The 25874-nt window shown below is 57.0% G+C and overlaps 2 protein-coding genes across 13 annotated transcripts; one reads left to right on the top strand and one right to left on the bottom strand.

Annotated features, from left to right (window-relative positions):
• Positions 1 to 392: 392 nt before the first annotated feature.
• Positions 393 to 17142, top strand: CCDC157 (coiled-coil domain containing 157). Of its 11 annotated transcripts, none has more exons than XM_067550209.1 (11): positions 393 to 530; positions 1598 to 1947; positions 3177 to 3351; positions 4167 to 4872; positions 5853 to 5930; positions 6845 to 7035; positions 7962 to 8138; positions 8844 to 9012; positions 11591 to 11730; positions 14406 to 14494; positions 14610 to 17142. In XM_067550209.1, exons 2-11 carry the CDS (start codon positions 1700 to 1702, stop codon positions 14878 to 14880), a joined length of 2244 nt encoding a protein of 747 aa, XP_067406310.1. In that variant the 5' UTR covers positions 393 to 530; positions 1598 to 1699; the 3' UTR covers positions 14881 to 17142. The 11 variants fall into 11 exon arrangements, with proteins under 11 accessions (XP_067406310.1, XP_067406309.1, XP_067406312.1 ...); XM_067550208.1 differs by having other exon boundaries at positions 4164 to 4872; XM_067550207.1 differs by lacking the exon at positions 393 to 530 and having other exon boundaries at positions 1612 to 1947; positions 3180 to 3351; positions 4164 to 4872.
• Positions 17103 to 24246, bottom strand: RNF215 (ring finger protein 215). 2 transcript variants are annotated; one of them, XM_067550218.1, is made up of 10 exons: positions 23863 to 24246; positions 23035 to 23163; positions 22322 to 22393; positions 22128 to 22213; positions 20879 to 20933; positions 19843 to 19947; positions 19366 to 19482; positions 19141 to 19278; positions 18559 to 18661; positions 17103 to 18256 (listed from the first exon to the last, which is right to left on the bottom strand). In XM_067550218.1, exons 1-10 carry the CDS (start codon positions 24106 to 24108, stop codon positions 18234 to 18236), a joined length of 1074 nt encoding a protein of 357 aa, XP_067406319.1. In that variant the 5' UTR covers positions 24109 to 24246; the 3' UTR covers positions 17103 to 18233. The 2 variants fall into 2 exon arrangements, with proteins under 2 accessions (XP_067406319.1, XP_067406320.1); XM_067550219.1 differs by having other exon boundaries at positions 24022 to 24246.
• Positions 24247 to 25874: the final 1628 nt, after the last annotated feature.

Here is a 25874-nt window from a genome sequence, read left to right as displayed (position 1 = left end):
TGGAAGCGGGTCGTGGAGGCTGCGCGCGCAGCCGAGTGGGACTGTTCTACTCTGGGGATATAGAGGGGGATGCACACAGTCCTGGGGGGAGGGCGTAGAGGATGCGCGCGCAGCCCAGTGGGATTGGTTCAGTGAGGGGACAGAGCGAGGGGGGCGCGCAGTCCAGCGGGAATGTTCCAATGAGGCGACATCAGCGGGGGTGGGAGAGTCGTCGCGGCTGCGCGCGCAAATCAGCGGGCTCGTGTCACTGAGGGAGCGGACTAGGGGATGCCACAGGAACTCAGTATATTTCAGAGGGAAGGAGAAGGATAATGGCAAACTCGGAATGTTCCACTGATGGATCCAGGGGGTGTACTCTCCTAACGTTCCAACATTCTCTTTGGGCTGGGCAGATGGTTCACTCCTCAGAGGGAAGGGGCGGGGCCTGCGGGGTTGCCATGGTAACAGGTAGCGCAGCGTAGGGAGGTAGCTGAGGCGCCGGTGGAGGCAGCGGGTTCGCTCCGACCCGGGGGGCGGCGGCCGTTCGGCAGGTGGGTCCTCCCGGGCCGGCCTGGGGCCCCGTATCCGGAGGGGGCCGTATCCAGGGGTCCCCCGGGCCAGCCTGGCGCACTGTATCCGTGGGTCCCATCCGAGCCGTTGGCCAGCCTGGGGCAGCACCCGCTAGCCACGGGGCTCGGCGTGGAGTGGGGGCGCTACCTCAGCGGGGGGCAGCGCCGCGCCGGGACCCCTGGGTGCCGTGGTGCTCGCTCGAGCTGCGTGGCTGAGTCTCTCCGCCCCGCCCTGCCCTGTGCACGCGGCTGTACGAACGCGGCCCTCTGGGAGCTGCGCGTTGTGAGCACCCGGAGATGCGGGGCTGCTCACCGCCAGGGCAGGGGAGTGCTCACCGCCCCGACCGCCGCGTCCCAGGACCCCGCTGCCGACCTTTCACCCGAGATCCACTGAGGGGGAGCCGGAGACACCCCGAGACAGAGCTCGGGGGTGGTGTGCTCCCCGCGGCAGTTCGTCACAGATCGGGTGTCGGGGGGCCCGGGGGGTGGAAGAGGCACTGTGCCAATGCTGGTTGTTGCAGGTACAATACCGACACACACCCCTGACGTGTATACACGTCTGACAGTGCAATACCTGTCTGACACCTGCCACTGCTGTCTATCAGACTGACTGGAATCAGAGCAGCTCACCTGGCTGTGGTGCCTGGCACCTGGCTCTCTCCTGCTGCCCTGAGAACTGAAATAAATACTTTTGTCCATCTAGAGTCTTTGGGCTCAATAGAGGGGTAACGGTGAGATATAATAGTCTGTGGTATTCAAGAGGTCAGATTAGGTCTAATGGTCCCTTCTGGCTTTAAACTCTATGGAACTAGTATCATGGGCCCTATGTACAGCTAACAACTAAAGGGGATTCTGTGATTTTGGAACAAGAGGAGATGAATTTTATCCCTCTGTTGCTGTGAAGTTCCAGTTCTTAGGACTTGTTATGGACCAGAGTATAGCATTGTAACTTTTATGCCCGAACAGAAGTGCTAGCACTTTATCCCACTGTCATGAAGAGCTGAGATGTACAGTAATGAGTCTGACCTGCCTTGGTTCTCTTTCCCCAGGGGATCTGCTAGTGAATTTGATGTTCAGATGTCTGCTGCAGATCTATCCATCCTGCCAATGAGGGGCCTTTTCCTGTTGGTGGCCTGAAGTCAGCTGTCAGAATGACCTACCTGCTGGGCAATCCAAACTGCATGGAGAGCTTGAGGAAGGACATCACCGATCTACAAGGAGCCATCATTGATGTCTTTTCCCGGGCTGGGGCAGTGCATTATCCCTCCTGGAAGTTCCCCAATAAAGTGTCCTGTGATCTGGATCTGGTGGCTTTGCTGGAGCATTATGACTATGTGGAGAATGACCCTGAATTTACCCAGCATTCCTATATAGTGCTCCTTGAACTGGTGATTGACAGGTAAGAGGATGAAAATATCTCAGAACTGTTAAAAGGGTGGCCAGTGAACATCCACAACTCCTTTCAGGAATGCCTGTTGGGAAAACACTACATTCATACTGACCATGTATCTGAGTTCAGCTCTTTAGAGTAACATGCCCCTGGAAAGCAGGGGAGACATTTCGTATGCATCTGTGGCTGAGCAGCTGCATTTCTTCTTTGAGAAATGTCTCTTTAGATCCCTATCGATAGGATACTTGCCCCTGGCACCATGCGCATGGTTCTGCACAGGCAGCATATTCAAAGAACAGCAATCAGTGTTGGAGTGTAGCCATAATGCTTTTAGCTATCTAGCAGCATTTCCTCTTCTTATAGGCGGGGCTGGTAGCACCATATTATTAAGGCTGACTGACATTTCCCATTGTAAGGCCTTGTTTTCAGTTAGTTATCAATTTGCCAAACTGTCCTTACAGCCTCTCATCTGCAATAAGTAGATGAGTTGTTGTTCCCACTTTGCCAACTGGGGAACTGAGGCACAAGTTAACTGAGTTGTTCAAGGCTACCCAGCTCATGAATGGCAGAGCAGGGACTAGAACTGCATCTCTTGCGTATCTCATCCACAAGCCCATGTTGCCTCTTGGCATGGCTAGTTATCAGTACAGATGTCACTTTTATATTTTAAATCATGGCTCAGTCACTAGGCGTTTGGGAGCGTTTGCTTTTTTGATTGACTTGAAGTAAAATGCTGCATAATTTAAAAAAAGTAACTCTGGGTGCAGCTTCTCAAGGCTGGGCTCTAACAGGTTGGCCTGTGTGGGAGCTTTACCTTTCCGAAGGCCCATTTATGATCCCCTTGAATTCACCCACCTGATCACTGGGCCAAAGCAGGACCCACCTCCACGTATCCCATCTACAATCAGAGAGCATGGCTTTGAATCTGTGCCGTTGGGAGCAGACAGTCAGGCCCTGAACTCGGAGGAATGTTGCTCTGTAGAGTGACTCAGAACTGGGAAGTTGCACAAGTGGTTAGAGGGTCCCCCACCTCCTGGGTTGTTTCTCCCCGTAACCAGCCTAGAAAGCTGGGGTTCCCTCTGGGGTATTTTGTATGCTCAATGCGATCCCTGGGCCACCTCCCATGGCTCCTTACATCATCCCCCTAGACTTGCAGGGCAGTAGTGACCTACAGTGAAGAGCCGTCTCCTGGGGATATGTTTCATGCAGCTCTAAGCCAGGGTTTGTTTCTGTCAAAGAAGGCTGCTGTTGCTGCTTCAGAGTTTCACAGGCTATACGGAGAATCTCATCAGCGAACAAGCCGTGCCCCCCTCTCGGGCAGTGGGACCCTGCATGTCCATTGGGCTGGCTGTGAAGAAGTACTGGAACAGCATGCTGAAACTGGGAGCTCTCCATCAGCAGCTAGTGACTGAGGTAGGATGTGCCTAGCGCTGCTGGGACCTATGTTATACAGGATTTGCTATACTAAACCAGATCATGATTGAACCTTCAGTAATCAGATTACACTTGGAAGCATGAGTTTTGATTAACCTCATCTAATCATCAGAACTAGCTAAAATGGTATTAGTGGCTGTAAAGTTAGCCAGAACCTTTTAAAATCCAGGTGCTGTATCTGGCCTCCTGCAGCAGGGAGTTCCACAGGCTGCCTGTGTGCTATGTGATCAAGTACTGCCTGTTTGAAATTTATCTGCCATTACTTTCTCCAAATGACCTTTTGTTCTCCTATTATGGGGCAAAAAAGGGGTGATGATCACTGTCCCCTTTGTAACCTTAACACTGTACCTCAGTCACATTCCCTGGAATACTTCTCTTTCCCAGGATAAATAGCCCCAGTATTTGCCAGACCACCTCCTAGGGGAATCCTGCCCTGGTCTCTCACTGTCTTTGTAGCCCCTCTTTGTACCTATTCAATCTGAGACATTTTTCTAAGGTGAAGCTACCAAAACTGACTGCAGACTCCCACTGACATTCCCTCCCAGTGAGGGTGTGTCGGTTTTCACTCCGGCTGTATTGGTGTTGTACTTCCAGCCCTTTCACCAGCAGTGAAGCAAAGGGGTCTCTGTGTTACAGGAATTATTCATTTCCAGTTTCCTTGGTTCTATTTTAAGACGGGCACCATTTTACTGGCTTGCTAGGCCAATGTGAGAGCTGGGAAGATAGTTAAGATTAACTTGTTTAAATATGACAGCAAATGTCTTCATTCTCCTATGTTCTCTGCCTAATAGAAGAAATCAAACAGGAGGGACATCTCTGCATTGAAATCTACCCTGCAAGATGTGAAAGCTGAGAACGAGCGTTTGAAAAGTTGCTCACCTGTGATTTCAGAATCGGGTGCATCATTAGCCAGTGCTCAGTCAACTGTCTCATGTCTGTCACAAACCATCAGTGTGCCAGACGGTGATCTCTCAGACACCTCACGGCCACGGTCTGCATATGGGGTCACCAAGAACATCTGTAGTGTCCATTCTCAGACAATTGAGTCATCTCTGGTACCCTGTGATGCATGTGCTAGTGGCCAGGCCAGTCTCCGGGAGGTTGGTAAAGCCATCATCAGCATTTGCCACAGCCAGAACATCCCCTCGTCCCTGTGCAAATTCCAAGAGATGGTTGAGGAGACCTTGGGCAACAAGACACTCACCGCTATGGACATGAGTTTCTGGGCATCAGAACAGAGCAAAGACCTCTCCCGGATCAACAAACATCTTGGGGTGCTGATGGAGCAGATAAACCCTTTGAAGGCAGAACTGGAAGAATCTGAGAAACAGAAGGATAAGCTGAGGAAGCAGGTTGAGGACTTTGACAAACTTCTTCAGAAGGAGAAGGAGACCCAGGAACAGCAGAGGAAGGAAGCTGAGCAGCACCTGGAGGAAAAAATCAAAGAGAATTTGCAGATCACTGCCAAAATGGAGAAGGAGAAGGAGGATCTACAGATAGGTGCGGTGCCATTCCCAGTTTGTCCCTAGTCGACAGGTGTTTTCAGCAGACACAACCAGAGTCCTTGATGAAATCCTGGTCCCACTGAAGTCAATGGGATTAAAATTTCACTCCTTGTCTGTAGACAGTTGACTGTCCCCTTTAAATTAACTCTTCTGTTCATAAATCTCTTTTCTTTGTATTTCTGGTGACTGAGAGGCCAGGTATTGCAGACTCGCCCACTTCACTGCGTCTGAAGGGGTGACTATTTCCTACTTACTCATGTTCAGGGCTCTTTTTATTCCCTGCTGCTCTCCATTCTCTGGCCACCAGTGCTTGCTCACTGCACCTTGCAAGCCCTGAATGCTTGTATGAGCGGATGGGGTGGTGAGGATTTCAGAACAGTAGGACTGGCTTGTTGTGGTGTGCATCTAACCTACTAGCCTAGAAAGTGGCCGTTCAAAGGGAGGGAGACATCCTCCTTCGGAGTCAAGATAGATCAAACATGTTGTGAAGATGCCATCTGATCCTCACCAACCTAAAGAGTGAGAAGACAGATGTCCCAAGTCTGTTGATGCAGCTGTGCCAGAAGGTGACCTCTCTCACACACACGCACACACACACGCACACACAGAGAGAGAGAGAATGTTATGTAGCTTGTCCCTAACGTGTGTCAAGAAAACCTTTGCCCCATCCCATCCTGTGGTCTGAATGTGCTACATGTTTCTAGAAAAAAACTATTTCACAATTTATTTCAAGAGTTAGATTTTTAAAAATGGACAGGTGCTATTTTCCAGATCCCTCCAGCTGGAAGGCCAGGTGTCTTAAGACCAGAAGTTCAGTAAATAATAAAGATGATCAGCTATGTCATTTTTCCTAGCTCCTCCCTTTACTGAAGCATAGGACAATGCATAGTTGATGAGACACGCCATGGGGTGGTTGTTATGTGTAGAGAAATGCTGGAGAGGTCCTTGCTAAGTAGTTTGTTCTGGTTGCTTTAGGAGCTGTTGTGCTGGAGGAGAGAATTTCCACCATGAAAGAGGAGCTGCTATCACAGCAAGCTACCATGCGAGAGCTGGGTAAGAAGCGTCATGGGCTCATCCATCCATCTGATCTCATCTGAGGACTTTATTCTCCTCTCTCACTGTTTTTACACCAGTGTAGTTCCATTGACTCTAGTGCAGTCACTCCTGATTAGCACTGGTGTGAGAGGAGAATCAGAACCTATGTGGTTAAATGGCCTCCATCTTTTTAGTATGCAAGTGCCTTCTAACCACCAGTGCCCAGGTAACACTCTAGGGAGAATCCTGGGGGCTGGGGCAAGATCCCATGAGCCTCTCAGAATCTCAGCCATTTCAGAGCATGGACCAACAAACTGGAAACCCTTGGAATGAGGAGTCTTGGGCTAGATTATTCCTTACAGGGTTGTGGAGAAGCTTTGCTGCAGTGGGAGCCGCCCCTGGGAGGAATCCTGCAGGTCAGCCAGGAGTCCGAGGCTCTTGGTTGACTGTTCTCTGCCACCCTTCAGATGGGTGTAACAGAGCTTCCCCTGCACCCAGCCAGCTGTTGGTACAGGGGTGGGGGTGGACCAATGGCTTTGAGAAGGCTAATGTTAGCATGACAGTCTCCCTGCTCACGCAAGGGGAAGGCTCCATATTCCACTTTCCCCCATCTTATCCACATTGTGGCTGACCCTTAAAGACTAAGAGTGGAGCCTGTCTGCCAAGCTGGTACAAGTATGTGTTTGCCCTGGAGTGCTAGCACTATGTGTTGGGACTCTCAGAACTGCAGGCAAAGGTGGGAACGGTGGCTCCCCTCCTGGGAGGGGCCCATAAGAGAGCATTTGGAAGTCATGCCAGAAAGCTTCCTTTCTCCGCTCTCATCCCACTTCCCAGGGGCTTACAGAACCTGTGGGAGGAAGAGCTCATCTCCCTTGTTATGCGCTTTCCCCCCTACCCCATGGCATTGGCTGCAAGGGGTTGTGTATTCACAGAGCTGACCAAAAGCACCCTACTGGAGGAGATGAGGACTGAGATGGTCCACAAGAGCCAGATGACAAAGCTGGAAGACCAGGTGCAGCTGCTAACCAGCCAGTTGGAGAACGCAAGCCATGAGCTCAGCGAGGCCACCACCCAGCTGGACAAGGAGAAGGCCAAAGTGGAAAGCATGCTCAGGCATGAGGAGGTTCGGCCATGGCAGGAACCAAGACCTGCTGCTCCCATCCTACCCGAGTCTAACTCCCTTCTACTCTCCCTTAGGCCATCTCTGCCTGGACATGGCACATGCCCATCAGTCCATTGCTCTCCCGTCACCCCCTCCCTTCTTTGGTTCTGCTCCTGCCACTGTATGAATAGCAAGCACATTTCTGGGCTAGTCTGAAGACCACCAAGCCTGTTTCCATTTAAGAAATATGCCAGGATTGTAACCAGGGTCTCTGCTCGGTGTTCCTCTCCCCCGCCCCCTCGTGTTGCTTTGCTTGCACTTCCCTGGTGATAAATTGTGCTGTCCCTTTGTTCAAGAGGTGAGTATCTGATGGGTAGATAGGAGCTGTGCGCCGGAGCAACGGTGCCATCTTACCTGCACACCCTCGCCCTTCCCTTTCTGAAAGCAGCCTGTCTGATGGATTGTTGCAAACAGCTTGCCTTCCCCAGCAACCCCACCATGCCTATTCGTACCCTCAGTGCACTGGCATTTCGCGGCTGGTTCGCCTGTCTGTAACAGAGCACTTTTCAAAATGGCCACTGATCAGTTCCGGCATTTCAGGGAACGCTCTTGACACGGGTGGGCAGGGCCCGCTGATTTGGGTGAAAGCTGGAGTAGCCTGATCTCCCCTAGAACCAGGCCCACTGGGTGCCCACGGACCCGTGCTGCAGGCAGAGGGAGCTCTCTGGCGCCCTCTGCTGCCGCCTGCACATCCCAGGCTGCAGCTTACTAGTGCTCACACACCGGACTGAGCTGTATACCCACTTAGGTTCCCCCAAACACATACTCTGGCCTGCCCGCCCCAGCTGGATCCTGGGCCTGCCGCCCTTTTTATTATTGCCCTTCCTGCTTTAAAGCTGCTTGGGCCAATATCCATCCAGGTCATCGACCTTTCTCTTTCTGTGAAGTCGCTCCAGGCCAAGCAGAGGGCCCTGTTGCAACAACTGGACTGCCTGGATCAGGAGTGTGAGGGGCTGAGGATCAGCCTGGGCGAAGCCGAGGATGACAAGGCTATGCTGGAGCAACAGCTGAAGGAGATGCAGGCGGAGAAGCAGCAGGTTCAGTGCCATCTGGAGGCCCAGCAGGTCAGTGTTAATGCCCCCAGAGCAGCAAGAAGTCCCTTCAGCGCTGAGAGGCAGTGAAATGGCGGCTAGATCTGCACTGTGGCGCTCCAGTGGGGGAGGGAGTGAGTAAAGGCTCAGAATGAGTGGCCCCCCACTTGTTAATGGGCCTTGGATACCCAGTGGAGTGCGTGTGCTAGGTGGGGGGAAGCAGGCTCTACTGTGCCATGATGGAGGGTTGAGAGGGCTTCCTATTGCCCTGGCTCCAATCAGGCAGTCTCTCCCCAGGTAACATCTGTGGCCCATTTCTGACAACGCTGCTCCATTGTTACTCAGGCAATCTCCCTCTGACTGGTGGGAATTGGTTCCAAGCAAGGACCAAGTAAAAGGTGAGCAGGGGCCTCAGGAACTGGCCCTTTTAGCAGAGCCCCGTTAAGCACTGAAGGTTGTGGGCATTCCAGGACAAATGCCACGTCTGTCTGGCGCTGGGGTGCCCCCATCACACTGAGCCAGAGGCACAGCTGAGGCCTGGTGGTTCATCACATTGGTGTGCCTCTCACGGGATAAGATCAGCTTCTGCCCCAAGGGCTGTGTTATAGCCGCCTGAGCCCCTCTCCTAGCCACTTTACAGCACCCCCGAATCCTCCCCGGGCAGAATCACTCTGAGCTGGGACCACAGCAGGGAAGGACCTTCGTGAAACCTAATCCTGCTTTTCCTGTCCAGTGCAGCAGCTAATGGAGAACCTGCAGCAGGAGAAGCGGCGCCTGGAGCAGTCCACATCTGAGCTACTCAGGAACATCTCCGCGCTGGAGGAGCTGCTCCAGGAGCTGAAGGAGAGGGAAAGGCTGCTAGTGTCCTTTCCAGACCTCCACATCCCTGCTGAGGCGCAGTTTGAGAGTAAGAGGGGGTGGGAAGGGGCAGAGGGCAGCAGACAGTAAGAGCTCACACCAGAATGGACGGTAACAGACTTTTACACACACCCCTGGTACCATGGTGCTCCGGCACAGAATGCCCTAGAAGCGGGTGTGTATCCCCCAGCTCACAGCCATGGGAGAGTGTGAGTCCAGGGGCTGTTTTAGAATTGCATGGGTGTAAAAATCATAGACATAGACCTGAAATTAAACATGGAGAACTAGCCTATTGAAAAATCAGTTGCAGTCCACAGGGATCTGCCCATGAGACAAGTGACCATCACAAAATGACCAAGTGACTGTTAGGGGTCATCTTAACCCTTTACAGACTGCAGCGGTGTGTCTACATCCCCCCAAAACCCTCCTCTGGCTAGTAACCAGGTACATCGGATCGTGGCCATGTATGGGGCATGTGTCCATAGGAGAGATGCCAGGTGGCATCTGGAACGGAGGTACCTCTAGCCACACAACATCCCTGCCCATTAGGCCAGCCTGGGGTTAGTACAGCAGGACAAGAGAATGCCACCTGGCAAGGTCCTGCTAGCAGCCAGCCACCCCGGGTGTTACTCAGTTGATGGGTTGAATGGTGCTTCGTTGAGTTTAACGGGGCACAGCATATGGCGGCGACTGTTGCTACCCCATGTCCTTTCCTAACGAAGGGCTCAGTTCTCTGTTGCATCCAAACTTGGTCTGGTGCAGGGAAGATAGTAACAGCTCCCTAGTGCCCAGCCCCCCGGGGAGTTAGAGCAGCTGAGCAGTAAGCAGTCAGTGACTTTATGCCAGTGGAGGACAGGTTTAGCAGAGCTCCATTCGGCCATGCCCCCTTCATCCCCCAGCCCGCCTCCATCCCCCCTGTGCCCCTCGTGCCGGAAGGGGCTATGTAACTAGTGCAGGCACTAAGTGGCCACATAAGCCAGATAATCTGTCCTAAAGCCTCCAAGTACAGGCAGCGGTTGTTCTGAGGACACATGGAATCTGCTTGAATTAATGGGGGTGTCTATCTTGGTTCACTTGTTCAGCATGCCCCACCGTGAGGGGGGCATCACTTCACTAAAAGGGGAAACCAGCAGTGTGGTTCCAGGGGAGACTTTTGCTGGGCACCCAGTACCAAGAGGGGTAAGATGGCTGGCCCTTTGGAGCAGAGACTGGTCCCATGACTCCTGAACAGGCCGTGGAATAGGAGAGGCATCCCGTGGCTACAGTAGGGAACTGAGGGACTACACCCTCACTGCTCTCCAGAGCTCAGCCTGCTCCAGGGGTGGCACGAAGGAGCAGCAGGAGAGGCAGAGTGTAGAGGCCCCTGGAAGACAGTTGAATGAGTTTTGGGAGTGGGTGAGGGCTGCGAGTTGGAGGGTCGCTGGTGAGGACAACACAAGCCTGGGAGATAAAGGGGAGGAGACAAACCTCAGCTAAGAGCAGAACCTTGCAGTGCCCTTGAGAGTAGCAGTGCGGGGATCGGGGTGTAATGGGATGGGCTACTCGCTGCCCAGCAGCGCCTCCTCCTGGCCCATCTGAGGAATTAGCACACCACCGTTCCCACTCTGTTGCCTCAGTCACTTGCTCTACAGCCCCTCTCCCCTGCATGGCTTAGCCCTCTGGCCAAATCACAACTATCCTCCCCTTCCAGGGTCTCCTCCGTGTCTCTTTCCACAAAGTCTCAGGCACTCTCCATCTCCGCTGCGCTGCACCACGCCCACAGCAGCTGGTAGGGGAACCAGGCCTACCTTCTGCTCTGGGTTCCTTCCACTCCAAGGCCCCTCAAAGCAGCAGTTCAGGTCTATGCTCCCCTGGATGGCTGCCTTTTCGGACTCCTGCGCCTCCCCCTTGTATCAGGGGGTGAGACTGTAGGTCTGTTAGCCTCAGCTCCTAGGCTTTGTAGAAGCCCCCACCTGTTCCTGCACAGGTGAGCTTCATTCTCAATTAGTATAATTGCTCGTTAACTCCCTACCAGGTGCAGCCTCCCTTGCCACCTTAACCCCTTCAGTGCTGGCATGGGGTGAACACCCCATCATGGGGGGGGAGGGGGTGTCACGTGGCTTGCAGACTGCCTGCCCCTAGGGTACGATTTCTCTTACTAGCATTGTACCCATGGGAAAGGCACTGGCTGGAGGCTGGTCTCCCACGCCTCCACTATTTCCCCGCTGCCTCACACACAGCACAGACTGGTGCTGCGGGTAGCCCTGCGCCTGCGAACAATGGCGTTAGTTACCAGAGGAATCACACGCTGGCTAACGAGAATACAGTTTCTTGCTACCATTGCTGCATCCTGCACTGCCTATGCCTTTCATTTTTAAATGGCCTGTGGCTTTCGTGGCATAATTATCGTCCCTAGACTAAATGAGAGAGGGACGTGAGCAGCCCGTCTGTGCTTGTTTTGCACTGTTACTAGCAGTTACCTGCACATGCTTCAGGGCTGTTCATGCCAGGAGGTGAAGGGGCATTTACTTCTCCAGGAGTTGGGGCTGACATGCACTCCTGCATGAGCCAACCCTGCTGTGTCCAGAGGATTTGTGCACACACACCCCCCTTGCACTGTTGTGAAGGGGAATCCTGTTTTATTGCAGGCACTGGGAACATCACTGATGACATGGAAAAGCAGCTGCAGGCAAACAACATCCGGATCAGCGTCCTAGAGGAAGAGAACTCGCGACTCCGGGCTGCATTAGCCAAAATGAAAGAGGCGGCCCAGCAAGGAGCACTAAGGGTGAGTCTGACCCCAGCCAGAGGTGGAGAGGGCACCTCTCAGTGCAAGGGGGGGGCATCTATTAAATGTCAATAGGAGGTTGGCAATGCAGGCAGAATAGGGGGTCAGTGCAACAGGGGGATCCCTGCTGGACATGAAGAGTTTGTGACCCATCCCTTGGACTTTGGAGCAGAGGAATTGGAGCCCAATCCCATGGTCTCTCTAGACGTTGGGGATAGGGGTGTGAGGCTTATCCTGTGGTCCCTAGACACTGTGCAACTGGGGGATTTAGGACACATCCCACTGTCTCAGTAGACTTTAGGGCTGGGGAATAGGAGACGCGTCCCCTGGTCTCTATAGAGGGCTGAGGGACTACACGCCCACTGCTTTAAGGGGCTGGAAGCTCAGGACCGTTTTCACACACACTGTATATCAGGACTAGTCCCACGATCTCTGTTCTCTGGAGCTGAAGGTTTAATTCTGCCTCCCTGTACTTCTCGGAGAGGCTCACATTTGCCGTGTTCCATTCCTCTTGTGGCAGTGCCGCCTAGTAACAAGAGCACTAGTGTAGGTCAGAACCGATGTGCGACTGGGCTCTGTTTTGCAATATAAATGACTGCAGACCACTGGAAGGTGCCAGATCTGCTATGAGGCCTTAGGTGAAAGTCACATGACTTCCTTGCTCCATAGCTGGCTCAGCTGGAAAATTGGATCTAAAGAGCCACGGCGGTTGGACTGAGTCTCCTGCATCAACCACATATGGAAACATCTACGGTCACTTCGCCAGCATGGGCCTAGGCAGGGGGTGTGAGCAGGGCTCTCACCTGAGCATGGCACCTCTTCCAGAGGGATTACTGTTAGTGTTCTTCACGTGGGCCTGGAGCTGATCCTGGGCTCCGGGGTCCTTCTCTGGGGCAAATCCTGGGCTCTGCGATCACAGAGGGGCTCTGGGAACCTTCCCTGGGGCCGAGGCAGTTTTGTGTTTCCCAAACAAAACCCTGTGCTGTTAATGGCAAACGAGCAGTGTTAGTGACTGCCCCTCTTTCAGGCCCTGGCAGAGCAGGAGAGCCCCACATCTCAGCATGTAGCACATAAGTCCTTGCGCTCTGATCAGAAGCATATCCCGCCAGACCAGGTTCTAGGCGTGCTCACTCCACTGAGCTGCCTTCTCTGCCCTGGCTGAGTGCCAGACTGCAGAGTTACAATAGAGTCATTCACTCAGTGGAAGCAAAAGATGAAGGGCAGCCCTTGAGTTCCCATGAACAGAGAGCTGTTTGTACGCTGGGGTGACTCAGCCATTCTTTTCCCAGAGCAGGCTCAGAGAGAGCAGACAGTGAGTGCTGCTGAACTCCATGCCTGGCTCTGCCTGGGAACGAGACACATGCGTGGGCTGTAGTGCACTGCACTAGCTCACACTGGCTCTGGCAATGCAGTCTGTTCTTTACTAGGCTTAGTCCAGCTCATCAGTTGTTCCGATCTTATTTGGGAAAGGGAAGAGCCTTCCAGAGAAACTTCTGGCCAGCTGCGCGGGGCACTGGATGTCTGGTAGCTGTGGGCACGGCAGCTATTTTCAGTGACAAACAGAAAGGAAAACACCTGTCTTGAGTGCACTGAAGAAGCATGCAGCACCTGATCCAAAGCCCACAGGAGGCAGGGGGAGTCTGTCCAGGCCATTTCTGAGGGGTGTGTCCATCTGTCTGATCCTCAATTGAGCTTTCATTTGGAATGCATGAAAGTGAGGAATTAATATCATCCCTCAGGGCAAGGAGCAGTAAGACAGGAGCTGTTACCAGCACTGTAGAGGAAGCTAATGCTCTTCTACATCAACGGAAGGAGCTTTTAATCCATCTCTCCCAGAGGGGGCAGCCAGGCCGAGGGACAGATTTTTCTGGTGTTACTCTGCTTCCCAGCTGGAGGCCTTGGCTTGTGGGAGCTCCTGTTTGATGACTGGAAGGGCCTTGCACTGAAGACGAGATGACTAAGCGTGGTGCTGCTACTGTGGGTCGCTCCAGGAGGCTGGGCCCAGTGGACACAAGATGGAAACTGGTCTCAAGAACAGCCCTTTACTGTTATTCTTGTTTATACAAACAGTGTCTACAGCAAGCCCAGGTGTGAATCTAGCCTGCATTAGCTCACCACGCACTAAGCGCCCACGTGGGTGCTGTTGCTGTGGACTAACAGTGCTACGGAGAGCTCTGAGGTGCTCCTGTTTCCATGCAAGGGAGATCAAAGTGTGCTAAGGAGTTTGTGTGCAGCAGGCTAGGGCGAGGGAGAGTCACACGCTGATTTGCTGTGAACTCGGGCCTGGTCTACACCTAAAAATTAGCTCACACTAGCTACATCCCTCGGGGCTGTGAAATACTCTGCATTAGGCCCATCTAATCTCCACGGTAGGTGCAGCTAGGTCAGTGGAATGGAGCCGTTTCTCCCCAGGGAGATGGTAGGAGAGGCTTTCCCCACACCCTGGAGCTCCTTGCGGCCAGAGCAAAGAAACCCCACAAGCAGGGGTGGCCTTTGGGGCCTAGACACCACCCATCCAGTTCTGAGTCAGTCCCGACAGACTCCAGCCATGACAGGCCGGGGGACACACGTTTTTTCTGCTGCATCTCAGCTGTGTCTTCCTGTGGCTGCAGGGGGTGCTCCCAGCATCAGGCAGTGAGCAGGGAGGTGCTAACCCCCATTTCTTCTCTCCCCAGCTCATCCCGCAGACCCAGCTCTGGACTTGCTCCTCCTCCCAGACTGGCTACGAGGACGGCGGGATGGACCCCCACAAGGCTTCCATGGGGTGAGCGGGCCTGCTCTAGAATCCTCACCCCAGCAAGGAGCTGGGGGCCTTGGTTTGCATGGCGACTTTCCCTACCCCGGGCCTGCATCTCTAACGCCTTGTCCTGCTTCTACAGCAATCCTGCCGTGGCACACAGACCTCAGAGCAGCACCGTGCCCCACAGGCTTCCCAGTGGCCAACCCAGCCGCCAGAGCCCGGCACTTCAGAGACCGCCAGGCAGCCAGCCAAAGCCATCCTCTGCAGAGGCCATGTGGAAGGCAATGTCCTGCGTCTCCCTTCCAGCCGAGAACTCCGCCAGCAGCATTCACGCCAGAGTGAAAGGGAAAGGCAGCGCCACCAGAGTCCAGCCCCTCTCAGCTCCCAGCCCCAGGAACCACCGGAAATAGAACCCCAGGAGAGCAGCCCCAAATAAAGCCCTTGACTGGTCATCCCCAGCTCCCTCCGAGTGCAGGGCTACTGTGTGAGACCATGAAAGAGCTGCACAAGGGCTGCGCCGTGCTGGAGCCAGGGCTCCTCTGCCACTCACCCGCTCTCTAAGTGGGATGGGCCACCTGCTGGAGTGGGGGCGGTTAGCTTGTGGGGGGACCACAGCACCTTGCAGACAGCATCTTCTCTGGCAGCTCCACAAGGAGAACCAGCCAGACCTCAGGCAGCAGCAGAGGGCTGCTGTGAGGCTGCCCAGGAGGGGGGAAGGATGGGAGAATTGAGGGATCCAGAGGATCTCATGAAGACAGACACCCCAGCCAGCAGACTGACAAGGTGACATGCATTCCCACCTTCCAGTGTGAGATTGCTCCATTCCCACCTAGAAACTGCCCCGTTTTCTACTCACACAAGAGGGACTTCTCTTCCTATTTCGGGGGCTGGGAATGAAGAGCTCTGAACGACCAGGATCACACCCCCCTCCAGTGCTTGCTGCACTCCCCCCCACAATCCTGGTCGGGTGTGCGGCAAGGGAGGGAGGAATCAGAGTGTTGGGTTTCAATTCAAGATTCAAGGATTAAGCCCTTTTAACCCATCTGATGGCAGCTGGCCAATGACTGAGAGAAAAGGGGTGGCGAGAAGGGTGTTGACTGACTGCTATCTAACAATTGCAGCAGGTGTAGACACCATCCACTGCTCTAATCCTTTTCAACTGGTGCCGAGTTAGGCTCCTGGAAGTTAGAGATAAAAAACTGGCTTAGATCATACAGTGCATGCCCCTGCAGGGAACAGGCATGGTTCCCAGAGAGAGGGCAGCGCATGGTTCCCAGAGAGAGGGCAGCGCATGGTTCCCAGAGAGCGGGTAAACTAGTATTTTATATTTAAGTTTAGCCATTCCTTAAGAGCCTCTGCCAATTACTTTATTATAATTCAGGGGTGGCCAAACCGGGGCTTGTGACCCACATGCAGCTCGCGGAGCCCCCTATGTCTCCCCCTCATTCTCCACCTACCAGACTGGGGTGGGGAGCTCAGAGCTTCTGCCCTGTGGCAGGGTGGTGGGGCCAGAGGATCCTGCCCAGCCTGGAGGAAGGTCTCCAGGGGGTCAGTAAGTTTTGTCCCCACCCCATTATAATTCTTGAGGCTTCCCACCACCTATTTTATGCTGGTCAACACCCCCTTAACCCACATGTGCAATTTCTCCTCTCACCTTTATCCCACTCATTGACCGATGGCTTTTAAGAAAGCACAAGCCAAGATCTCTCCCCGATTTGGGTACCAGCACAGATCAGCAGCTGGGAGAGCTCTGTGCATCGGCAGGGGGCGCGTGCCCATCTCACATCACAGCCCCAGTTTAAGGGACTGAAGGAGACGCTTCGTTGGAAGCGCAGTAAAATTCCTTGGCAGCAGCGATACCTAAACAGCCAAAATGCGGCTGGGCAGATGTTCATTAGCCTCAGTCTAAATGATTAAGCCCACGCCCCAGTTTGAGTGCAAACTACAGGCCCAGCATGCAGTGAGCTTCTGGCAGAAGTCTTTATCCCCCTGGACTAGGCGAAGGCAGACTAGGTGATCCTAAAATCCATCACCCTCCATTGGACTAGCCGGGCTACATTGCACGCAGCTCCCTGGAGCCTTCAGCAACCTGCGTAGGTAGATCTGGGCACCCAGCTGAAAAGTGCGCTACTCCCTGAAGCTGGGGGAGGCAAAGGGAGCTGGCTAGGTGCCCGAAGGTTTGCTCTAGGAGAGGCATGGGCTAGCAGCCTAAGCACAGGACTGGGAGCCAGGGCCCCTGGCGCGCACATACCAGCTTGCCACACGCCCCCTCTGGGAAGTCCCGGGACTGCTGTGTCCAAAGGAGCTCTCACGTCCCTGTGCTGGGAACAGATGACTGTCTGGCAGGGACCATGCCCTGAGCAGTAGAGTTTTATGGCCCCTGAGCCTGCAGCCAAGCACTAATCAGGGCACCGCCTTGAACTCCCAGCGAGACTCAAGCCAGGCTCTTTTCTGCACCCCTCCCCCTGCCCTTTTCAGCTTCTCTTGGACTGGACCTTTTCTAAATGGCGTCGGGAAACGAGGAGAGAAAGGCGCTTCGAGCCAGGCAGAGGGAAACTGAACCCATGCGGGGAGGAGGACGGGGAATCAGTGCTGGATTGTTCTGTAAAAGAAACGGCAACAAGAGCAGCGGCAGGTTTCTCCTTGCTCTAGATTTAATCACGCAGGCGGCTTTACGGACACGTACAGTGCATCAAATTCACAACCCCTGGCTGCAAAGCAGGGCCCGGACCCATCCAAGGCTCCCAGCAAAGGCCTGGCCACTGCAACACATCCACGGGTACTGTGCAGCCCTTGAAGCTACCTCATGCTGTTCTCTCTAATAAGTTAGTATAAATAAAGCAAGCATTCAAACCCTGCCCCAGCCCTCCAGCCATGTGATCTCCCATGGGACAGTGAGAAGGGAAGCAGATCAACGCAGCCACAGCTTCCAGCCCCCTTCTCCCTGCTCCGTGGCGGGCCGAGGATTCCCATTCACCGCCTCGCGAGGGACAAGGGGCTCAGCGCTGCCTTCGCTGAGAGAGCAAAGGAGTAAGGGAGAGCCCAGCCGGCCCAGGTGCTCCTGGCAGCAGCCGTGGGAGTATAGAAAAGAGATTTATAAAAGGAGTAGCAGTCCCTTAGGAGCACAGGGCGGGTCTGCCGCAGAGAGCACAGGGCAATCAGCCTACAGCGAGGTCTCAGCCCCACGCAGACCAGCCTCTCCCCCTGTAGCTGGAGCTCCCCATTAACCCCGTAGACTTTGCCTAAGCAGCCCTGACCTCCCACCTTATTCCCAAGGGGTCTCAGATGCCTCCTTAGCTTATTTACCTGCCCCCACCCCTCCGAAGACGCTACGCTAATACTGACCGATCAGCCCGCCCAGATCCGCCCCCACCTCCCAAATTACACACGCTCAGAGGCCAAGTTCTGCCCTCCCTGATCTCAGGGGGGTTGCATGGATTTAAGACAGGGCAGAATTTGGCCACCCCCAGCCCCACGCTGATCCCGCCTTCCACCCCCCGCCAAACAGGGCTGCCCCCGTGCACAGAGCCCGTTCTCATCCCCTCTGTCTCCCTGGGGGCGACAGCTGAACTGAGCACACAGCCCCGTGGGTCTGCCCAGCCCTGCGGACACACGCATGGTGCTGCTTCTGCCCCAGGCCCAGGAATGGCGCCGCTTCCTGGGTGCCCCCAGTTCCCTCGGACAGGTTCCCAAATTAACCTGGCACCCCCCCCAGCCCCTGGAGTGTAGGTGGCTCTGTCCCCGCCGCAGGTCCACAGGCCAGCTAGCTCTCCCCGCAGCAGTTACCTGGAGGGGAGATCAAGAGAGGGGTGGTCACTGGAGGGTCAGTAACCCCTTCACTGCCAAGGAGCTCACTAGGGCAAACGGGGCGAGAAGCTGCCCAGCACGCTGTCATCGCGTACCCAACGCCAGGGCAGGCCCGGCCCAACGGGGCTTGCTGGGAACAAGCCCAACAGTCACTGCCCTCAAGAGCCTCCTCCAGGAGCTTCCAGGGCTTTGCAGACATCGCAGCGAGAGGCCTTAACGCTCGGGCCAGCAGCGCTCAGCTGCCCGGGGGATACCCTCCGCGGCCCCCCCACGGCTCTCACCCAGGATGTTGTGCTTGCACAAGGGGCAGGTCTGCTGCAGGAGCAGCCACGGATCCACGCAGTCCCGGTGAAACTCGTGTGAACACGGCAGCACCCGCAGACACTGTGGGCAGGAGGTGAAGCAATGAACATCAGGAACAAACACATGCACCACAGCCGCCAGCCTCGGAGATGCACCAGGACTGAGCAGTGACCAGCTAGCCCAGTATCTGCCTCCCTGCTGCCGGGGGATGGACTGAGAGGCCAGCTGGGCAGCGTGGAGTCGCCCTGTGTCCTGACGGCCGTGGGAGGACATCTAAGCACCATACAAGTATTCGAAAGGGGCAGGCACGGGAGCGGCCAGAAGCCTGCTAGCGGAGGACAGGGAGGCTGGGGATTGCTTCAGGCAGGGAGTACAGGGATGGAGCTGAACGTCGGCGGGAACTCTGGTGCCCAGAGGAGAATCCGTACCCAGTTCTGCCACTGGCTAGCAGGCATCTCGCGGCCCTCCTGTGCTTGTCCCGAGCACCAGCCCGGCAAGGCTGGCGCAGCCGGCCCTGGTCCCAAGATCCCAGCGCATCTTGCCCCAGCCAGGCCCTCTACCTGGTTCTTGTGGAACTGGTCCAAGCAGACAGCGCAGCTATCGATGTCACGGGCCTGGCTCCAGGCATGTCTGATGGGGTGGTAGCGCCGGGTCTTCAGTGCCGACAGCCTCCGCAGGATGTGCTGCTTGAGGTCCAGCTGGAAAGGCAGAACATAGTCAATTCCCAGCTGTACCTCCCCAGTGGGAGAGGAGAGATGGGGAGGGGAGAGGAGGGGAGAGCCCACCTCAGTGTCCTGGTCCGGCTGGCCCTGCCGGGACTGCCGCTGGGCCTGCACGATAATTCCCGTGCACAGGATCAGGGCGATGAACAGGATGGTGTTCCACAGCTGCTGGAGGCACTTCTGCGGGGGCGGCACACAGGCCATTAGGACACACCGGGGACGCCATCCTCCCCCAGCTCAGTGAACCTGCCTGCATCTCAGCCAAGGACAGGAGCGATCCCCTTTGGTACTTGGCTGTACTGCTCCTACGGTCGTCCCAAGGGTTGCTGCTGAGCAACATCTCGCTCTCCCCCTTCCCTACAGGAGGCTGGGAGTCAGAGCTGGTCCCCGGGCAAAGGAGCAGCCCACTAACCTACGGGCTGCTTGAATCCCGCTAGAGCCCTGGGAGCGCCCACACCACACGTGGAACCCCGCGCACGCGCTGCGTGCCTGGAGCCCCAGGGACACCATCAGCCCCCTCCAGCCAGCAGCAACACACACCTGGACCCGCGAGCTGTTCTCTCCCGTGCAGATCACTCCTTGCCATTCTCCATACAGCCCACCCCGGGACAGGCCGCAGGTCGACCACAGGGTGAGGGTCACTCCCTTCAGAGAAAACACAGCACCACGCATCAGCCAGCAACAGGGTCGGGCAACGCCAACAGTGAGAGACACGTAGGGGCAACAGGAGACAGCGGAGCGAGACGGCACTGGGACAGGGCCATGCACGGACAGCACCATGTCACAGAGGGAGGGCAGGATCCCCGCTCTAAATGGCCATCTGGTCACCTCTGCTTTACCAGACGGATACTGACAACGTGAAGGGAGCCTGCCAAGTTAGGAGAGAGACTTTGTCTGTCCATAGCCCGGCTAAGTGACAACAGGACACGAGTCTGCAGATAGTTAGGGGCCCCTTAGGGAACAGAAAGCAGGTAATGGGGTGAATTTAAGGGAAGCAGTGTTGAGACGGAGGAAGGCTGGCCTAGTGGGTAGGGCACTGGCCTGGAACTCAGGAGACATAGGTTCATTCCCAGTTCAGCCCCAGGCTCTGTGACCTTGGGTAAGTCATTCAAACTACTCTGTGCCTCAGTTTTCCCATCTGTAAAATGGAGAGAGCATCCCCCCTCCCTCAGGAGGCTGTGAGGATAAATACATTCATGAACGTGAGGTGCTGAGATAATACAGTGATGACGGCCAGCTAAGCTGAGTAAGTATCTAGATAGTCTTCAGCAGCGAGGTGTATTTGGCTGAGGAATCAGATCCCCGGGGAGGTGGGAGAAGCCCTGCAGGTTAGGCCATTTCACACTGGACTGGAGAAGGCAGGAGGCCAGGATGTTACGATCGCACACACGTTCCCCGGTCCACCCTTCACAGAGCACTGATGCAGGCTGCCAACAGCAGCACCTGCTGCCAAGACGAGATCCATGCAGGCTCCAGGGAAGGGGAGGCAGCAGCAGCAGCGAGTGGGTCTGATGTCACACACAGCCCAGCCCCGAGCGCGCACACATGCCGTCCCCTCCCTGCTGAGACTACGTACTAGGTTCTCCAGCAGCACCGCCTGGTACGTGATCTTGGCCGTCGCCCGGAGTCCCCTGTTAGCGAAAGTCGAGAACAGCATTAGTCCCACACGCTCCCTGGGCGCCCGCAGGCACCTCTGTCATGCAGAAAAGGGGCACAGACGAGGGGAGCTCAATGGTCCAAGAGGGGGACTCCAGCTGAGGTGACCTGGGAGGTACCCCAGTCTGCCTCTCATGCAGTGAATGGTCTGGGAGCCGCGGGTCAGGGGATGGCACAAGAGCCCCCCCAGGAATCAGGGAACCCACAGAAGAAGTAACGGAGCCCAAGACACACACACACATGGAGGGTGGTCGTCCCAGTGCCCATGGAGGGCGACATGGAAGCGGTAAGAAAACGAAGCACTTCAAGCATGGGATGGGGAGTTAGGAGACCTGGGATCTACTCCCAGCGCTGGGCCTGACTCGCTAAGTGACCTTGGGCAAGTCACTGTGCCTCAGTTTCCCCACCTGTAAAATTGGGATGACGACACTGACCCCCCCCTTGTGGGAGGCTGAGCGGTGACACTGATGTCTATAAATGCTCAGCATTGTACCCCCATGTAGCCCATTCCCCTCTTCCCCGAAGGCAGGCAGGAGACCCCCACTGTACCCCCATGTAGCCCACCCCCCCTCCCCGAAGGCAGGCAGGAGACCCCATCGCCAGGGAAGTGGCTCTCCCAGACCCGCTGACACCTGGAGGGCTCTAGGCAATCCTTAAGCAAAGCCAGGCTCTCTGAAGAACACAGAGGACAATGTTTATCAGCTGAGCGTCACGGCCCAGGGCTGGATCCTCCCAGCACTAGCACCCTGGGGCCTTGTCTTCTTGCCACTACAGATTGCAGAGCAGGCCAATCCGGCGCCTTTCAGCGTTTGTTGTCTAAACCCCAGTGCTCAAAGGTGGCCCTTGGGGGCGCTGTACCGGGTCTGAATGGCTTGAACTGCCAATCCAGCTTGGAGAATGCCACACACCTTAAAGGGCCGGCAATGCGGCCCAGACAACACCTCACCCAGTTTGGCTCGACCCTCCGGAGGGCAGAGAACACACAGAACCTTGCTGGGACCCAGGGTAGCGTGTGCACATCGGTGACTGTACCGGGGGCTCAGGATCACACGCACACCTGTGCTGGAGCTCAAGGCAATGCGTGTGCACGCACACACGACACAGATCACACACACACAGAGCCCTGCAAGGCCATGGCATTTTCCAGCTGCCTCTGTCAGGTCTCCTACCGTAGCAGAGCTCCAAGAAGCTTGGTGACGTTGTCCGAGGTCTGGATCACAATCACGGGCTTGGAGAGCACCTGGGACACGTCCAGCTGCAGTGGGGAGGAAAGTGACACACGTCAGCGAGGCTGCGGAGCCGCCGGACTGCCCGGCTCACAGCCCCCGCGGCAGGGTCCCGGGGAGCCGGCCGACACTCCTACCTCTCGGATTGTGTTCTGATTCAGCGCGAGAATGAGCAGGGCCGATGCTCCCAGCACCAGGGCTCGCTTCATCTGCGGAGGGAGAGGGCACAGGGCCAGGGAGAAAGACAGAGTTACATTTGTCATGGACCACACGCAAACACGGAGGCCAAGGGAAGGAGACAAGAGGCGGGGCCCAGCAGCCCCATGGCAGGTGGGCGACCCAACCACTCCTCTCCCCACCCATGGACAGGAGGTTTCCCTGGGAATCACCCTCTGACTCAGGATCAATGATGTTCCTGGTGTTGATAAGAGGGACCCTGGTCTCCAGGCCCCGCCGGGGGTCCAGGAAATCACTCCAAGGCAGCAGCCTGACTCCAGTTTGCTCTCGCTGAGCTGCTGCAAGGACCCCGGGCTGCCCGGTGCCCATCAATAACCCAAGCAGAACACTAAGGAGCACGGGACTGGCCGAGCACTGGACAAAAGGGCTGCCATTGCCAGCACCGCTGGGGCACACACATCCCAGCTGGTACCACGAGGGCCAGGTCGTAGGGAAGCACCCGGTGCTGGAGAGCCTGGCATGCACAAAGGGGCACCACTGGGAGGAAATCCCCCCTGCCAGACTCCAGTGGGTGCCCAGGGGCACTGCCATGGTGGGGAAGCTCCTGCCGCCGCTGTCCCCAGTGGCCAGAGCTGTGGCCCAGGGAAGACCCACTGAGGCAGCTGGGATTCACCTTGTTGACCACGGCTGCAGTGAAGGACTCCTCCTTGCTGCCCCTCAGGATCTCTGCCTGCTCCTCCCCCACGGGGACCACCCCGATCCAGCTGTCCTCATCCTGCAGCTCCGGCTCGGCATCTCCCATCTGAAGGAGGAGGAGGAGAAGCTGTAAGTGGGCGGCCCTAGGCCATCGCAGAGTCCTGGACCCAGCCACTTGACTGCAGCTCCCCAAACGCAGCGCCACGGGCCATTCCCTGATCCCACCGGGCCAGCCAGTCCTGGCCAACCTAAGGCCCAACTGGAAATGTTCACAGGCGCGCCAGCGTGCTTTCTCCTCCGACACTGGGGAGGGGCTCCCTGTAAACATCCACCAAGCCAAGCCGCGTCCGTCCTCCCCCGGCCAGGATGCCTAGCGACACTTGACACGAGTTAGCCGCGCGGGGCTCAGACCGCGGCCCGCCTCGCTGAGCAGCTCTGCCTCGGCTGTGCCCCCGTGTCCGGCTGTCTCGGCCTGTCCTCTCTTGTGCTGTGCTTGGATTGCGAGCGCCCGGGGGCAAGGCCCGGCTCTGCGCTGGGCCGGCTTTGTACAGCGCCTAGCACAGCGGGGCACGACGGGGGGGCCCAGGCACTCCCGCAACCCCAAAGAAGAACAGAGGCAAAGGGCTTCGTGTCCCAAACCCTTCCGGAGCCGGCCCCAGCCGTCCTGGCCCAAGCTGGAGCCGGTCCCTCGGGCTGAAAAGGCCCCGTAGCCGGTCCCCCACCCAGCCCCTTCCCTGGGGACCGGAGCAGCGGCCCAGGCTCGCTCCAGCCACCGGTGCCCCCCGGGCTCGGGCCCGGCCCGTACCAGGATCAGGCTCCCTTCTATCGCCTCCTCCCGCGGCGGCCGGCCCCGCTCCGGACCCGGGCCCGGGCCGCCGCCCAGCAGCGCCCCCTGCAGCGTGTAGCCGCCGGCGGCGGGCGGGGAGCGCGGCTCGGCCTCCCCCGGCTCCCGCAGCTCCCGCACCTCCACCCGGGCGGCCGCCTGCGCCGCCAGCCCCGAGCCCAGCGCCGCCACCTGCCCCAGCAGCACCGGCAGCAGCAGGCGGGCCATGGCCGCGCTCCGCGGGCCGACGGGGCGAGACGCGACTGGCCAGGCCGGAGCCGGAGCCGCCCCGCCCCGCCGAGCAGCCGCCGCCGCGCCCGCCCGCTCCCTCTGCTGGGCCTGGAGGACTCGCCGCGCACCGCCGCGGGGGTGGGATGGGAGACCCCCCCCGGCCCTCACACGGGGGGCAGAGCCCGGGCGCAGACCCCAGAGCCAAAGGGGAGAGACCTGCAGTCATGGGGGGGGGGGCCGAGCCCCCATAACAAGGGGGGCAGAGACAGGCCCCCCCAGACCAGAACCCGCAGCCGGGGGTCATCGCCCCACACACCCAGTCCCAGGGGAGAGACACCCCCTTACCCACCCCCAGAGCCCTGTTAGCCCATGTCCGTCGGAGCCGGAGAGTGACCCCCCCCACCACACACACACACACACACACACACACACAGGGACCCCCCCACATTCACGGGGTAACCCAGCCCCTGAGACAGCTGGTCACAGCCCCTCACACAGGGAGATACAGCCCCCTGCACAGTGCCGGGGGGGGGGGGCACCCTGCTCCCTGCAGTTCCCTTGGGGGGGGGGTCACTGCACAGTCATGACCGGCGACCCACTGCCACAGTTGAGAGGGGGCCCCATGGTTACAGGGAAGGGAGTGAGGGGTGGGATCTCGGGGGGGGGGGTAGGAGTGAGGCGGCACACTGCACCATCACACGGCGGGGCGGGGGGGGTAGAGACACCCGCCGCGGTGAGACAGCCAAGAGGGACACCCCGCAATGTGGAGATGGGCTGAGGGGGGACACCCCCATTTCAGCCTGTACAGACACCGTGTCTAACAAAGGAGTCTCTGGCTCCAGGGACTGCCCGATGGGCCCCCAGACCTTGGGCGGTTGAGATGTGAGAAACCTTTGACTGCCACCGGGCCAAGCGCCCCACAGGAAGCCAGGCGGGGAGGCTATGGGCCGGGGTCAGAGGGGACATGTCTGCCCCCCCCCCCCGATCTTTGATGGAGCACGGGCAGGAGTGGCATGACCCCGCCCGGCTGATTCTCCGAGGCCATTCCTTCCTCTCCCTCCTACTCTGCCCTGGCCATGCCATATATGCCCCCCACCTGTGACCCATTCAGGCCTGCCAGCCATTCACACACACAGCAGGGATTTGCAGCAGATTGAGAGGGATTAGCCCCACGGTTGGCCTTGAGGGGCAGGGCAGGAGCCAGGCTCAGGGGAACCAGCCTGGCAAGGAGTAGGAAGCAGGAGGGAAGACTGGGAGAAGTGCTGCGCAGGGAGAGACAGGCTAGAGAGGACACAGCCAGCGCCCACGATGGCTATTTAGGGCTGAGCAGAGTGATCTTCCCATCCCCCCAGTCCACTGGCAACACCCCCCCTCCAGCTCGGGGGATAGGCAGTGCTTAATTTGTGCCAGGGCTAAGACCGGCCCCTCTACGCTGGGCAGTTCACAGTCGCAGCACCTCCGGGCTTGCCACCTCACGTGTGAAAGTAAAAAAACTGCGTGAGCCCTGGCACCTCTTCCATTACAAATTCAGCTCTGGGGCTAGACTCTGGCAGGAGAGTTTTTCTGATGTGCCAAAGAAACCCCAGCTCAGCCCACCCCTCAGTTATCAAAGTCCTCCCCTGCCTGAAGCAATCCACGGCTTCTCTCCAGACAGCTGGTCACCTTTCAAACTGAAGAGGATCATTTCCATTTGGTTTATTTCATCTTCAGCCCCACTTACAGTTCCAGCCAAGTCAGGGGACCAGGTTCCAGCACAGGCCCGC

This window comes from Emydura macquarii, unplaced genomic scaffold (genome assembly GCF_026122565.2).
Source record: "Emydura macquarii macquarii isolate MOO-44397 ecotype Brisbane River unplaced genomic scaffold, CSIRO-AGI_Emac_v2 contig_1254, whole genome shotgun sequence".
NCBI classification, from domain to species: Eukaryota; Metazoa; Chordata; order Testudines; family Chelidae; genus Emydura; species Emydura macquarii.
The sequence above is the reverse complement of the archived record's forward strand: the minus strand, read 5'-3'. Positions and strand labels throughout refer to the sequence as shown.

Bases quoted from the DNA above. Each gene is read 5' to 3' on its own strand.
- CCDC157 (XM_067550208.1), top strand. From the start codon at position 1,700: ATGACCTACCTGCTGGGCAATCCAAACTGCATGGAGAGCTTGAGGAAG. The intron at 7,036-7,961 runs GTTCGGCCATGG...CTTTCTGTGAAG, and splicing joins GCATGCTCAGGCATGAGGAG to TCGCTCCAGGCCAAGCAGAG. The intron at 9,013-11,590 runs GTAAGAGGGGGT...GTTTTATTGCAG, and splicing joins TGCTGAGGCGCAGTTTGAGA to GCACTGGGAACATCACTGAT.
- RNF215 (XM_067550218.1), bottom strand. From the start codon at position 24,108: ATGGCCCGCCTGCTGCTGCCGGTGCTGCTGGGGCAGGTGGCGGCGCTG. The intron at 20,934-22,127 runs GTAGGAGACCTG...TTTCGCTAACAG, and splicing joins CTTCTTGGAGCTCTGCTACG to GGGACTCCGGGCGACGGCCA. The intron at 18,662-19,140 runs GTAGAGGGCCTG...TCCTGCCCACAG, and splicing joins ACCAGTTCCACAAGAACCAG to TGTCTGCGGGTGCTGCCGTG.